The 12936-nt window shown below is 41.6% G+C and overlaps 1 protein-coding gene across 1 annotated transcript; it reads left to right on the plus strand.

Moving 5' to 3' along the window:
• Positions 1-8523: 8523 nt before the first annotated feature.
• USP51 (ubiquitin specific peptidase 51) lies at positions 8524-11504 on the plus strand. Its single transcript, XM_007188026.2, is given in 5 exon segments — positions 8524-8593; positions 9364-9728; positions 9731-10733; positions 10735-10875; positions 10877-11504. Coding segments are annotated over 4 exon segments (2088 nt in total). The 5' UTR covers positions 8524-8593; positions 9364-9412.
• The last annotated feature ends 1432 nt before the right edge of the window (positions 11505-12936 follow it).

Raw genomic sequence — 12936 nt, forward strand, 5'->3', positions numbered from 1 at the left:
TGAATAAAGAGGATGTCTTCCTGATTTCTTAGACAATATTTTATTTTTTTTAAAAAATCACTTTTTTTGTTCTTGTTGAAGGACATATGAACAAATTAGGTACACAGTAATATGTGCCTTTGGTAAGGATGTTGAGGGTGGTGTGCTTGAAATTTTCTTACCTGAAAGAAACCAGGCGACAGGACTTATTTACTCTCTTGTATGTAGTATGTAAGCTTGGTAGAGAACATAACAAAGGTGCAGAGAGGTTTCTAGGGGTCATAACCAAGGGTACACTTCCTAACCAAAATCAGCACCATCTGCAGAGCAACGGCAATATAGCAAAGGAATCTTGCACTCTTTAGGAACTTCTGCCTAGGGGATCCCCTGTCCCTGGGGATCCATTACCCTGAGACACGGGGTGGCAATCTTTCCATCGTGAAAATATAGCATAGGCACATGACAACAGTTTGTGGAAACAAAGAAAGAGGAAAGAAAGTTGAATGTTGTCACCATAAATCCCCACTGTTTGTATTGCAATATATTTCCTCCCCTCTTATATTCTGTGCATGTGCATATTTTAGATGACTAAGATCGTACTATAAATAGGATCTTTATAGTATATAGTATGACCTGATTTTTTTTTACTTGACTTGACTTTGTTTTGTGAATGTAGGCATATCAGTCCTCATAGAGATATGAAAATTGAATCACATTTGCCCACACATTAAACAAATTGCAGTTTCCAAAGCGATACAATTAGATGTAATCATACCTGACCTTAAAAATCCACAGCATTTGATCTCCATAGGTCTGATTGACTCTGGTGGCAGATGGAAGGAAGGAGCCTCAAGTCTCTCAATTGCTGGCAAAGTGTGAGGTGGGGGCTGGCAGGAGGGGAGGAAAAAAAGATGGTCTAGGGTCACTACCTACCACTGGAGTCTCTTGCCCTTTTTACCATCCAGCTCATACACAGTGGGTCAACCCCTGTTTCTGGGGGCACTCGAGATGGTTAAAAATAGAGCTGCAATTGGATAAACCCTAATGAAGAATCAGGGAAGAAACTGAGAGCTGAAAGAGAAGCCATCCTTATTTTCAGAACCTCTTCCACCTCTAAAGGAGGGCCTGCGAGGGAAAGAAACCTGAGACCACATGCATGCAAAGATGATATTCAAAATAATTTACAAATGGTATGGTCATTTAAATCAATACATACATCATTGTATAAGTGAAAATCATAAGTATATTCCTTTTGTCCCCGAATAAACTATTTATGATAAAACTATTTGACACATGATAGAAGTCATAGCTTAACAACCAATTTCTATTAAAGTGTATAGAAGACATTGCTTGATATGATTTCTAAACTCTTTTGCAGCTCTGTCACCACAGGGAGGCTGTAGAGGTCCAAGTATTCTTCCTATTTTCAGCATTTCAATGTTTAGTTTTTCAGAATGTTAATTTACTCTGCTGGCTATTTGAAGTAAGGTGGTAAACATAAAGTGTATTGGGAAATACTGGGAATATTTACCTTACACCTTTTTGTGCACCAGCCAGAGATAATTGAACCTGATGACTTATCACCAAAGTAAAACATTTGGGAAATTATCTGACAGGTGGGCTAAAATTCCAGGCTTTCTCCCTGGCATTACACTGGTAACACCTTTTCAAATTGTAATACATGTTCATCAGAGCATTTTCTCATTAACTCCATCCTCTCAAGCACAGACAGTAAAGTTTGGTAAATTAATTCAGATGGTGTTCTTTCCAAATTTCACATTTTAAGTAAAATTTTACAAAGTTCTTTGGTTGAGACAGTTGAAGAGTGACCATTGTCTAGCCCAGGACTATCCCGATTTCAGCGCCAAAATCCCTCTGTCCCAGAAAACCTCTCCCTGGGACATGAAAAGTCCTGGGTTTCACAGATGGATGCAGAAGGTTGGGGGGAAAGTGTAGAGCTCTTATGGCGGCCTCCCCAAATAGTGGCTGAAAGCAACAGTGCTTTTAGTGGCAAATGAATTACATCCTTCCCTAGTTGCTGTGGCTGTTTTATCCCCTGACTGTTGATGTTGACAACCATGATTTGGGGTTCACCATAATGGGTCATGCATTGTTGCGTCAACTGTGTGATGCGACTTGAGTGTGAAACTTAAGCATGTTGTAATCCTGAGCATGAGGCCCCAGCCTGGCACTCAGTAGACACCCAGGGAACAGCTTTTGAATAAACTTCCAGGTATTTGTTCCAGTGGTAGACACATAGATGTGGAAATGATGTTGTACAAGTATATTCTTTGCATCATTGATTGTCACAACAAACAGTAGAAAATAACCAAAATATCTTCCAAAAAGCAACTCTTTAAAGTTATCAATATCAGTAATCTTATGCATCCTTTTAAATATCAGGTAACCATTTATGTTCGTTTCTTTAACACTATAATCACCAAAGTGCAATTTTTAAAGAATGATTTGTTAAATAAATATTGTACATATTTGAGGTATAGAACATGATGGTTTGAGATTTTATATATATATATGCACATATTGAATGCGTACATACATATTGAAATGATTACTACACTCAAACTAATTAATGTATCATCTCGTCACACATTTACCATTTTTGTGTGTATGAAGACAGCACCTGAAATCTACTCTCTTAGAAATGTCCAGTATTCCCTACAGTACATTATTAACTATAGTTATCATGTACATTAGATCTCCATACTTATTCATCCTTCACAACTGCAGTTTTGTAGTTCTTTATGTTCTGTTGTGGAATGCTTTCTAAGATATATTCTTAGTTTTAAAAACGCTAGGAGGCGCAATGTTTATATTATTACTGTCATTTGTGTTAAAAATGAACTAGATAGTACACATTTAAATTTGTATTTCCATAGAATAATTCTCGAAGGATACACATGAAACTAGGAATAGTGGCTGTCTCTTGCAGGGAGATGCTAGAGGTTGTGTTTAGGAGAGGCAGGGAAACATTTCACTATATACAGTTTTGTGCATTTTGAATTTCTGCCCTGTGCATACTATCTATTCAAAATATAAATTAAAAATCATATAAAATAAACCAGTCTTCCTAAATTTAAATAATCAAATGGATTTTCATGTCATATATATACAATGTCTTTTTTTTTTTTTTAACAGATTCTTACACTGTTCAAAAGGTGATATAGACTACTCTTTTTTTTTTCACAATGCTATGAGATGGGCCTGGCAATTCATTTTTATTTTTATATCCCTTCTATTCTCCCAGAGATACAGAAGTTCATGGCTCTTATATTTAACATAAAAATTGAGATAAGTTATCCAAAATTGGTGGTCTCATAATTCTGCATGTTTTTGCTTTTTTAATTTAAAAATCTTAAAATTTTAGATATCAAAATATTGTCCCCATTGACAACTTTAATAAAAACAGTAACCAATAAGAAAAAGTCAACATAAAGACTTTTGTAGTCAGTAGCAGTACCAATTATGTAATTTAAGGTTGATGTTGAAGTAGTGACTTGTTCTAAAGTACTAAGTACTTCATAAAGAATGGAAAATGCAACTGTACTGGCTACCATGAGACAGGCCAAACCTGCAGTCAATAAGCACCATTGATGTTTCTCAGATGTCACTGCAATAGGATGCCCATTTAGCAGGGGTCAGCATGACATCTAATGATTTAGGTGATAATTTATATCACTACTTTACCACTTCTCACAAGTACTATCATATATACTTACTGGTTTGGAATATTTCAGTATTTTAAAAAGTTACAGGTACCAGTGTGTACTGTCTCAATATCAACTGCACATTCATGCCCTTCTGCTGAGGCCCCAGGCAAGCCTCTCTTTCAGAGTCTCTACATAGTCAGACCTGAGGGGACCCACCAGTTATAGCTCCAGCATCCTCATCCCTTCCCCACTGGAACATGCATCTGTTGGCTTCTTTAGTGAATGAGTTTCCTGACTCCCTTAGAGAAATACTCAGCAATTTACCCAGAATTGTGTGGAAACATAGTGAACTCAGCCACATGTTCCAATTACATTCTACCATCCAAAGAGCTGAAGCAAATACAATAAGTGATTAGGAGACAAAATGTAGCACTATGTCAAAAGTTCCAGAGGCTCCAGGGCCAGCACTCCCCATTCTCATCTGTGTGATCTTGGGTCAATGCAAAATAGTCCCTTCATTTTCCCAGCTACAAGGTGTGGATAACAATACCTACTTTGCACCACAAGTGATAGAATACATTTAAATGGGTGTAGAGAAAATAGCACATAATATGCATCTAATAGATGGTTTGTAATACATTTGCCCACTAAGCAGACAAAGTGGTAAGGACATTATGAAGCAAGAGTAGTCAGAATATAGAATTCAAAGAAGTCTGTTCATATGGATGTGAAAAAGACCTATGTCTTTATTTTCATCTGTCTCTAACATAAATTCAACTATGAACCTAAGCTAGAAACCACTGTAATATTAGTAGTACATGTGACAATGTCACCAATAAAGATGTTCATATCACAGCACATTTGTTTCACATTTCTCGAAGTATCATTTATGCTCATAATTACTTTGAAATTATAGTTGTTATCATGCCCATCACTAGATACTGTTATTTAATGCATTAATAAAGAAGCTTATGTTACCAAATCACAATATTTTAAAAATTCAAAACTGTATTTCATTATAATAAATTTCTGTTATAATTTTGTGAATTTAACTTTATGCATTTATTAAAAACAAATATTATTATCTTAAGCGAGCAATAGGCTACATCCAGCTGCCAAAGGGACCCAAGGTGCCAAAAGTTTGAAAATGCCTGTGCTAGGAGACATTATGAAATGAGAATCTATGGGGAATGGAAGGGGTTGGGCTGAACATGCTGGGTGATTTCATATATGCTATCTCATAGACAGGGACAGTACAGAGGTTTCTGTCGTTGAAGCACTGGAGTCATGACGGACAGAAAGTGAAGATGAGGTTGGGCATATCTGGGATTTGGGGATGTTGTGTAGTTTCCATTTAAAAGAACCAAGAAGTCACAGGAATCACTGTAGGTCTGTGAGCAGGAGAGTGCTCACAGCAGCGGTTTCTAAGGCTGTTGCTTCTGAAGGCTGGAGGCAGACCAGCTAGGAAGTGGTGCACAGGGAAGAAATGGAACAGAAGAAGGCATCCAGGGGAGTAGGGGGCAGGAGGCTGGCAGACAATGTGGGTCCCAAAAGACCCTAACCCAGTCCACAGCACTCTCCTTGCAGACCTAGCCAGGGGTAGGCAATGGCTGCAAGTCTGCCTTTTGGAATGCTAGCCTCAGAGAAGTGAGGTGATTGAGGAGAAGAGGCCCAGGTTGGGAGAAAGATGCTGCGTGAGGTTGCAGGGGGCCCATTTTAAAGGTCCTGAGGCACTAGGAGTGCAGGAACAGGCTTTTTCCAGATCCCTCTCTTTCTTATTCCACTCTACTCACAAAATACCTCCAGCACCTGTTGCAGTTAGAAAACCAAAAGGCAAGCCAAGATAAGATACTCCTGGGAAACCAGTCACATCAGAAAGGGTTCCTGCTAAGGCCTAATGGCCTTGACCTGTGGTTCATTAACACTAACCCACAACAGTGGTTCTCAAAGTCTGGTCCCAATACCAGCAGCATCAGTATTCAGCACCATCATCAGCTGGTAAATTGTCACAAACATACATTATTGGGCCTCATGCTAGTTACACAGCTAGCAAATGACTGAGTCAGCATTTCCATCTAGGTCTGCTAACCTGAAATGAGCAACTCTTTTGTTAGCTGTGGCTGAGCAAATATCTTTACCTAGGGAAAAAAGTATTTTCTTTCATAAATTAGTCTACAATACCAAAGAGCTTCCCCTCCAGGTATTTCTACATGATTGAGATTTGGACATGTTTTCCAGTTATACTTACACAGATATCTTCTTTCTCTGTGGGCAGTCTCCTCATGCAGGTCTCCTTCTGATGACAAAAGGACAGGGTTAGGAGAGGGTGAGGGGCTGGGGCAGGGTCCAAATTGAGGGACCCAATAGGATCCTCCTTAGAAAAGCAGAGCCCCGCCTATGTAGTGCTGCTGTACTCTGAAGGACCCCTCCAGATCTGGGGGCTCAAAGAAGGCCTTCTGGAGGAGAGAACACTTGAGCTGGTGTAAAACTGGAGGAAACCAGAAGGGAGGACAGATTCTTGGAGATCAGTCCAGACCAAAGCCAACTCTGGAAGTGCAGCTGGGGCAGGGCCTCTGAGGTGACTTAGGAGTCGTCATGGAATCCTGAGGACCTACTCCCTCTCCCTGTTGTAGCCCTCAGGGTTCTACCATCAAGAGGTGGATCAGAATCACAAGGTTTGATCTGGGTGGAGCAGGCCAGTATGTGGGGGCAATGACTGGCTGTTTTTCAGGTAGGGGAGGCACCGCCGGACTCCCAGGGCCACAGAGCTCTTCTTACCCTACTCCAAATTTCTACCCAAGGAAGGACACACAAGACAAAGAGTGATTCATATGAAGGGAATGAGGAGGGGGAGGTAGCAGGGACTGCCCCTCAGGCCACGAGAGAATCTTCACTTTCCCCTGTGCCATTAGGCACTCACCAGAAGGAGGGCAGAACATTTCCTCTCTCTAACCCTGCCTCCTCTCAGAGTCCTCCTGGGAACCCACTGGTGACTCCATTTCTGCTTCTCTCACCTCACTGCCACCTTGTCTGTGTGCTCCGCCATCCTCTGGTGCAATCTGTCTAAATACCACATCTACATCTCTAATATTTATGCAGGTCCAAGTTCCACGGTGTTGGAAAACCCTGCTGTCTTTGCTGTTATTATTTTTTTTTACTAAAAGTCCTTTGAAAATTCCAGAGGAAGACAAACTAAAGTTTGCCTAAACTAATGCATTTCAGTTTGAGTGGGTTGTTCATCTCTTAAGGCTCCTTCTCAAGGCTCCTGTACCAAGAGCATAGCTGCATCCAAAGAAACTGAAAATTCTAGCCTGAAAACAGTAAGCCTTCCCTCTCTGATGCGACGTTGTGGCAGTTAGAACCATGAGAGTGGCAATGGCCTTTCCAGTCAGCTACATGGTCATTAGCTGACTTGGGGACCAAGTATTTGTGAATTGAAAACCTCATTAGGATTCCTGCTGAGTTGTCATGAGTTTATGGTAAGAACTGCTAGCAGGTCAAACCAGCTCTTTTCTTACTGGAGGGAACTGAGTTGCAAAGATGATGTGTAGCTTGCTTTAGGTTACAAACACAGCTAATAATGATAGAAAAGTTTAAGAGCATTACTCTCTTGTCTCCCAGGCAAACATATTCTTCTGAAGGAGACTAACTCTTATTTGAACCTCTCAACCTATAGTCACTCTGGGCTATAGGACAGTTATGGCGGTTCTTCTCTCCAAGATCATACTGATATGTGCTCACTCTGAAAATTCATATACATTAATGAATCACTTTGATGTTCTAAAATCACTGACATCCATTTGGGAAGGCACCTTCAAGATACCACTCCGAAGCCTGAGAGAACTGAATCCTAATCCTGAGAAAAGGAGATACATGACTGTCCCAGAGAGATTAAATGTAGCATTAAACATCCTCACTGATGAGCAGGAATAATCTTGGGGTTGGACAGGAAGGGCAACAAGCTCTGGACATAGCATCTATCTTAGGGGTTGTGGCCTTGGATGCTGAACCTGTTAAAGGGAGGGAGAAATCTCCTGGGCTCTGAACCCCTGGAGGACACAAATCGTTTTACTCTGAGTTTCTCAAAGCACAACCTAGTGTGGTTAGTACAGTTAAGGGATCTGCATACATTTGTTGAGTGCTTGCTCATGTACATGAACTGCTTAGGAGGGATAAGCTGATGAACTAAGCAATAACTTTGAGAGAGCTTCCAAAGAGATGTCTTCTCTTTTCCTGTACTGTGTATCAGGCATTGTGCTATAGGCTCATTTTAGGGTCGGGACTGAGAAAGAGAGGTGTGAAAGATAAAGCTTACCATAAAGATCCTTTATATAGACTATGATTTGGTGTTCATAAGAGGTTGGGATTATTGTTTCCATTTTTGTTTAAAAGACACCACAATTAAGACTCAGAGAGGTTAGGTATTATATCTGAGCTCACACAGCTAGCAAGTGCCGGGGCTCTCCTATAGGAGTGTGAAGCCCTTGCTTATGCTTCCCCTCCCCACACTACAGAATCCCTCTCTCCACTTAACTCCTAGAGATCAGATTCTGATGGGTCCCTAAGGGATTCCTGCTAGGGAGTTGACATCCCTACAACCCCCATCCCCTTCCCAATGAAAGTTTTTTTCTGCGGAGCGCGGGCCTGGAGCCAGGTGAGGTCAGAACGTCCACTCCAGGGGCTTTCTCTAGAATCCGTCGCTGTGGTTACTTCCAGTAGAATCTGTTTTAGGAAGAGGTTTGTCTGACTGCGCGGGACAGCGGTGGCATTCATCACTGCAGGAGTGCAGAATCCGGGGCTGGGGGCCACACGTCGAGAGGGGAGGGGCCAGGGGCAGCCCCCTTGTGACCAGCCCTGAGGAGAGGTCAGGAGAGAAGGCTGGCTGAGGAGCGCCTGGACACCAGCAGCTGCTGCTGAGGTTCTGTATCACGCGCTTGGGGCCCAAGGTAACTCAGACCTTTAAATTAACAGCGGGGCTGGGGTCGTTGCGGAGGCGGGAAGAGGCAGGGACTTAGGGGGCCACGCACTGAACGCGTGGAGGGCGGGAGGAGTCCGAATTTTGGGAGGAATCATAAGGAATGAGGGTGATGAAGCAAGTAACAAGGTGAGTGGGGACACAAGCGCCAAGGGCTTGAGAGGGCGCAAAACCTCGGCTGACCAAAAGACCGTGCGCTTGGAGGTAGGGGCAAAGTGTGGAACACACCCAGCCCAGGAACACTGGTAAGGTGGGAGCAGGGGGACACTTTCTTCCCCTGAGCCCGTTTTCCATAGGTGGCCCCCTTTCAGCCATTTTTAAAATAAAATGTTGACCCAAGTGTTTTTAGGATATAAGGAAAGAACGTCAGAGGAAGCTGTACCAAAGCGAGGCTGCGCAAGGCGCAGGAAAGGCAGTCAGAGGGTGGCGCCTTTTTTAAAGATTTCATCTCTTTCCACCCTAAATCTCAGGCCGTACTCCGTCCCCCTACCTTTTCTTCCCTCCGTCATCCTCCCTTCAACCCGCCTCCACTCCCCAGCCCGGAGCACGATCCGATCGCCTTTAAACCAGGTAACCGCCTAGGTTTCCACACCAGTTCCCGCAGCTTCTGAGTAGAGTAGGTGTAATCCGCAGCAGCCGCTGCCTGAGCTCAAGGGCCGGTGGGAGGGGTCTCGGGGACGCACCGCGGCCATGACGCTGGCCAGATCATTCGCAGAAATCCCTGTCTCATTCCATCTACAGTCGCAACTCGATTCCAGATGCCTCTCTCCAATGGCCGGGCAGTGAGTTGATGGCCCAAGTTCTAGAAGCTTCCTTTCCCTCCCGCTCTTTGGTCCGCTGGAGCTCAGGATGTGAGGGAGGAGCCTCACTTGAGGAGGTGTCTGAGAAGGCGGAGGAAATGGAGGAGGAGGTACTGGGGGCTGCAAAGGCGTATTCAGGCCAGGGAGCTGAGGAGATGAAGCTGGAGCCATCACAAAAGCATAAGCCTGCACCTGAGGAAAACTTGACGTGGAGCTGCAGCTGCAGCGACGAGAAGGTGCTCCCTTCAACCGCCCCTCACGGTCACAGCAGCTCCTCGCCTCTTTGCCCTCGCCGCAAGCCCCGCCCCCGCCCCAGCCCCGGGCCCGCTTCCGAGGCCAGTCAGGGCCCTGGGCCCCACCCCTGCCTCCAGCCCATCCTCCCCCTCCACCGCCACCCAGGTCCCGGCCCTGGCGCAGACCCTGGCCCGGGTCCAGGTCCCAGACTCAGCGAAGCTGTTCTGCTGACCTACGCCGCTCTGGGGGTCGAGGTGGCTTAGGAGACTGGTAGCTGGAGGTGGAGTTTGATCAGGGTCCCACAGGGTGCTCTCATGTGGAGGGCTTTAAAGTATCTAAGAACTGGCAGAAAAACCTGCAGTTGATCTACCAGCGTTTTATTTGGAGTGGGACCCCGGAGACGGAGACTAGGAAACGTAAGGCAAAGTCATGCATCTGTCATATATGTAGTATGAACAGACTCCACTCTTGTCTTTCCTGTGTCTTTTTTGGCTGCTTTACTGAGAAGCATATTCACAAACATGCAGAAACCAAACAGCACAATTTAGCTGTAGACATCTATCATGGGGTTATATATTGCTTTATGTGTAAGGATTATGTATATGACAAAGACATAGAACAGATTGCCAAAGAAACAAAAGTGAAAATTTTGAACTTCTTAGCTTCCACTTCATCAGATGTCTTTCAACAACAGTGTATGACATCAGGTATTGAAGAGAAGCAATCAACCTGTGAGTCAAAGGAACAGGAGCCAAAATTGGTGAAGCCCAAGAAAAAGAGGAGAAAAAAGTCATTCTGTACTGTAGGCCTGAGAGGGCTAATCAATCTTGGGAACACCTGTTTTACGAATTGTATTGTCCAGACACTTACCCATATTCCTCTACTGAAAGATTTCTTCCTCTCTGACAAGCACAGATGTGAAATGACAAACCCCAGCTTGTGTCTTGTCTGTGAAATGTCTTCACTTTTTCATGCTATGTACTCTGGGAGCTGAACTCCTCACATTCTCTATAAGTTACTGCACCTGATATGGATTCATGCAGAACACTTAGCAGGGTACAGGCAGCAGGATGCTCATTGCAATATTAGATGTGCTTCATAGACACAGCAAAGATGATAGTTTTGGGCAGGAGAACAATAACCCCACCTGCTGTAACTGCATCATAGACGAAATCTTTACAGGTGGCTTGCAGTCAGATGTCACATGTCAAGTTTTCCATACTGTCCACCACAATAGATCCATGCTGGGACATCAGTTTAGACTTTCCTGGCTCTTGTGCCACATTCAGTTCCCAGAGTCCAGAGAGGGTTAATGGCACAGTGAGGAGGGATGACTACATACCAGGAATTCCCTCACTCACAGACTGCTTACAGTGGTTTACAAGGCCAGAGCATCTAGGAAGCAGTGCCAAAATCAAATGCAGTAGTTGCCAAAGCTATCAGGAATCTACCAAACAACTCACAATGAAGAAACTACCCGTTGTGGCCTGTTTTCATCTCAAGCGGTTTGAATATGTAGGCAAACAGAGGCGAAAGATTAATACTTTTATCTCCTTTCCCTTGGAGCTGGACATGACTCCATTTTTGGCCTCTACTAAAGAGAGCAGAATGAAAGAAGGCCAGCCACCAATAGATTGTGCACCCATTGAGAATAAGTATTCCTTGCTTGTAGTGATTAATCACCATGGAACTTTGGAAAGTGGACACTATACCAGTTTTATCCAGCAACAAAAAGACCAGTGGTTCAGCTGTGATGATGCTGTAATCACCAAGGCTACCATTGAGGACTTACCCTACAGTGAAGGGTATTTACTGTTCTATCACAAACAGGGTCTAGAGAAAGACTAGTCTTACCAGACCACTTACCAGAAAAAAAGTAAAAGAAATTAATAGGCAAGGATCCTGAAGTGACACACAAACCTACCAGGAATGGACAATGACAACAGCCCCTACATCACAATTAGCATCTTGATATACAGAACCAAATTTAACATGGCCTATGGGTCTGTAAGAGGAAAGAAAAAAAGAATATTAACTAATGACCATTCAGCCTTAAATGGGAGGGAGGGAGCAGAGGTTGAAAATGGCCCCATAAAGCATAATTAAATGAAAAGAATGTTTTAGGTGAGAAGAGTAGGAATAGAGATGTTCTGGCACTACTATATGTCATTTGTTTCTATGAAAATACTGTGGGAAGTCAGGAAGTATTCCTTCATCAGCAAAAAGCCTCACAGTTGGTGTTCCAGCTGTGGTCAACCAGTAAAATAGCTAAATAAAATAATATTTTAAAAGAAAATTTCAAAAGCTTTAAAAGAAAAACATTTAAAAAGAAAAAAATTAATCTTAAAAAGAAAATGTTTTTAAATGTTGAAAATTTTTTAAGTTAAATATTTTTAAAAGAAATGTTTTAAAAGTTTAAAAGTTTTAAAATTTAAAACTCTAAAATTATTAAAGCTTAAATGCAAATTTTAGAAATTCTTAGTTTATAAAAGATAAAATGAATAAAACAAGGAAAACGATTAAAAATGAAAGTTTACCAAAAATTTAAAGTGAAAGAAACCATTTGAAAATTAAAAAGAAAAAAGAAGGAAACTGTTAAAATTAAAAGTTTAAATGAAATAAAATTTAAATAGAAATAAGTATAAATATAAAAATCTTAAAAAATTAGAGCATAAAATATGTGTTGAGAATTTATGCATAATTTAAGATATAAGTTTTGAAAAATACAGAAAGGGATGAAAATTCAAATTTAAGCTTATAGAAAAGTTTTAAAAGAGGAAAGTTTAGAACAATTCAAGACAAAAGGACAAAATTTGCTAAAAATTAAATTTAAAAGATCTTAAAAGGAAAAATTAGAGAAAAAGAATTTTAAAATTTATAATGAACTTTAGACAAGTTCAGTTTGAGAGATTTAAATAAGAACTTTACATATTTAAACAAAAAGATGTATTAAAATTAAAATTCTTAAAAAGTTTTATTTTTAAAATTTAAGCATATTAAAATACATATGGGTATGAAATAATAGAGGAGACAGGAATAACAAAAAAAAGGGTTTGTGAATATATATTTTTTTCAAGTTTTATGTTGATATATAAAGATAATTCAAAGGAAAAAAATAGACTTTAACCATCATTTTACCATCCAATTATGAGATCAATACAAGACCTGCACTCTAGCCCACCTTCCCTGCTCAGGTTCTACACCCCATCTGATTTCCTGAAGGAAATAGAGCTATTTCTTAGGCAGAATGAACTGCATCTGAGAAAGGTGAAAGGAGCTC

The sequence above is a fragment of the Balaenoptera acutorostrata genome, chromosome X (assembly GCF_949987535.1).
Source record: "Balaenoptera acutorostrata chromosome X, mBalAcu1.1, whole genome shotgun sequence".
NCBI lineage: Eukaryota > Metazoa > Chordata > Mammalia > Artiodactyla > Balaenopteridae > Balaenoptera > Balaenoptera acutorostrata.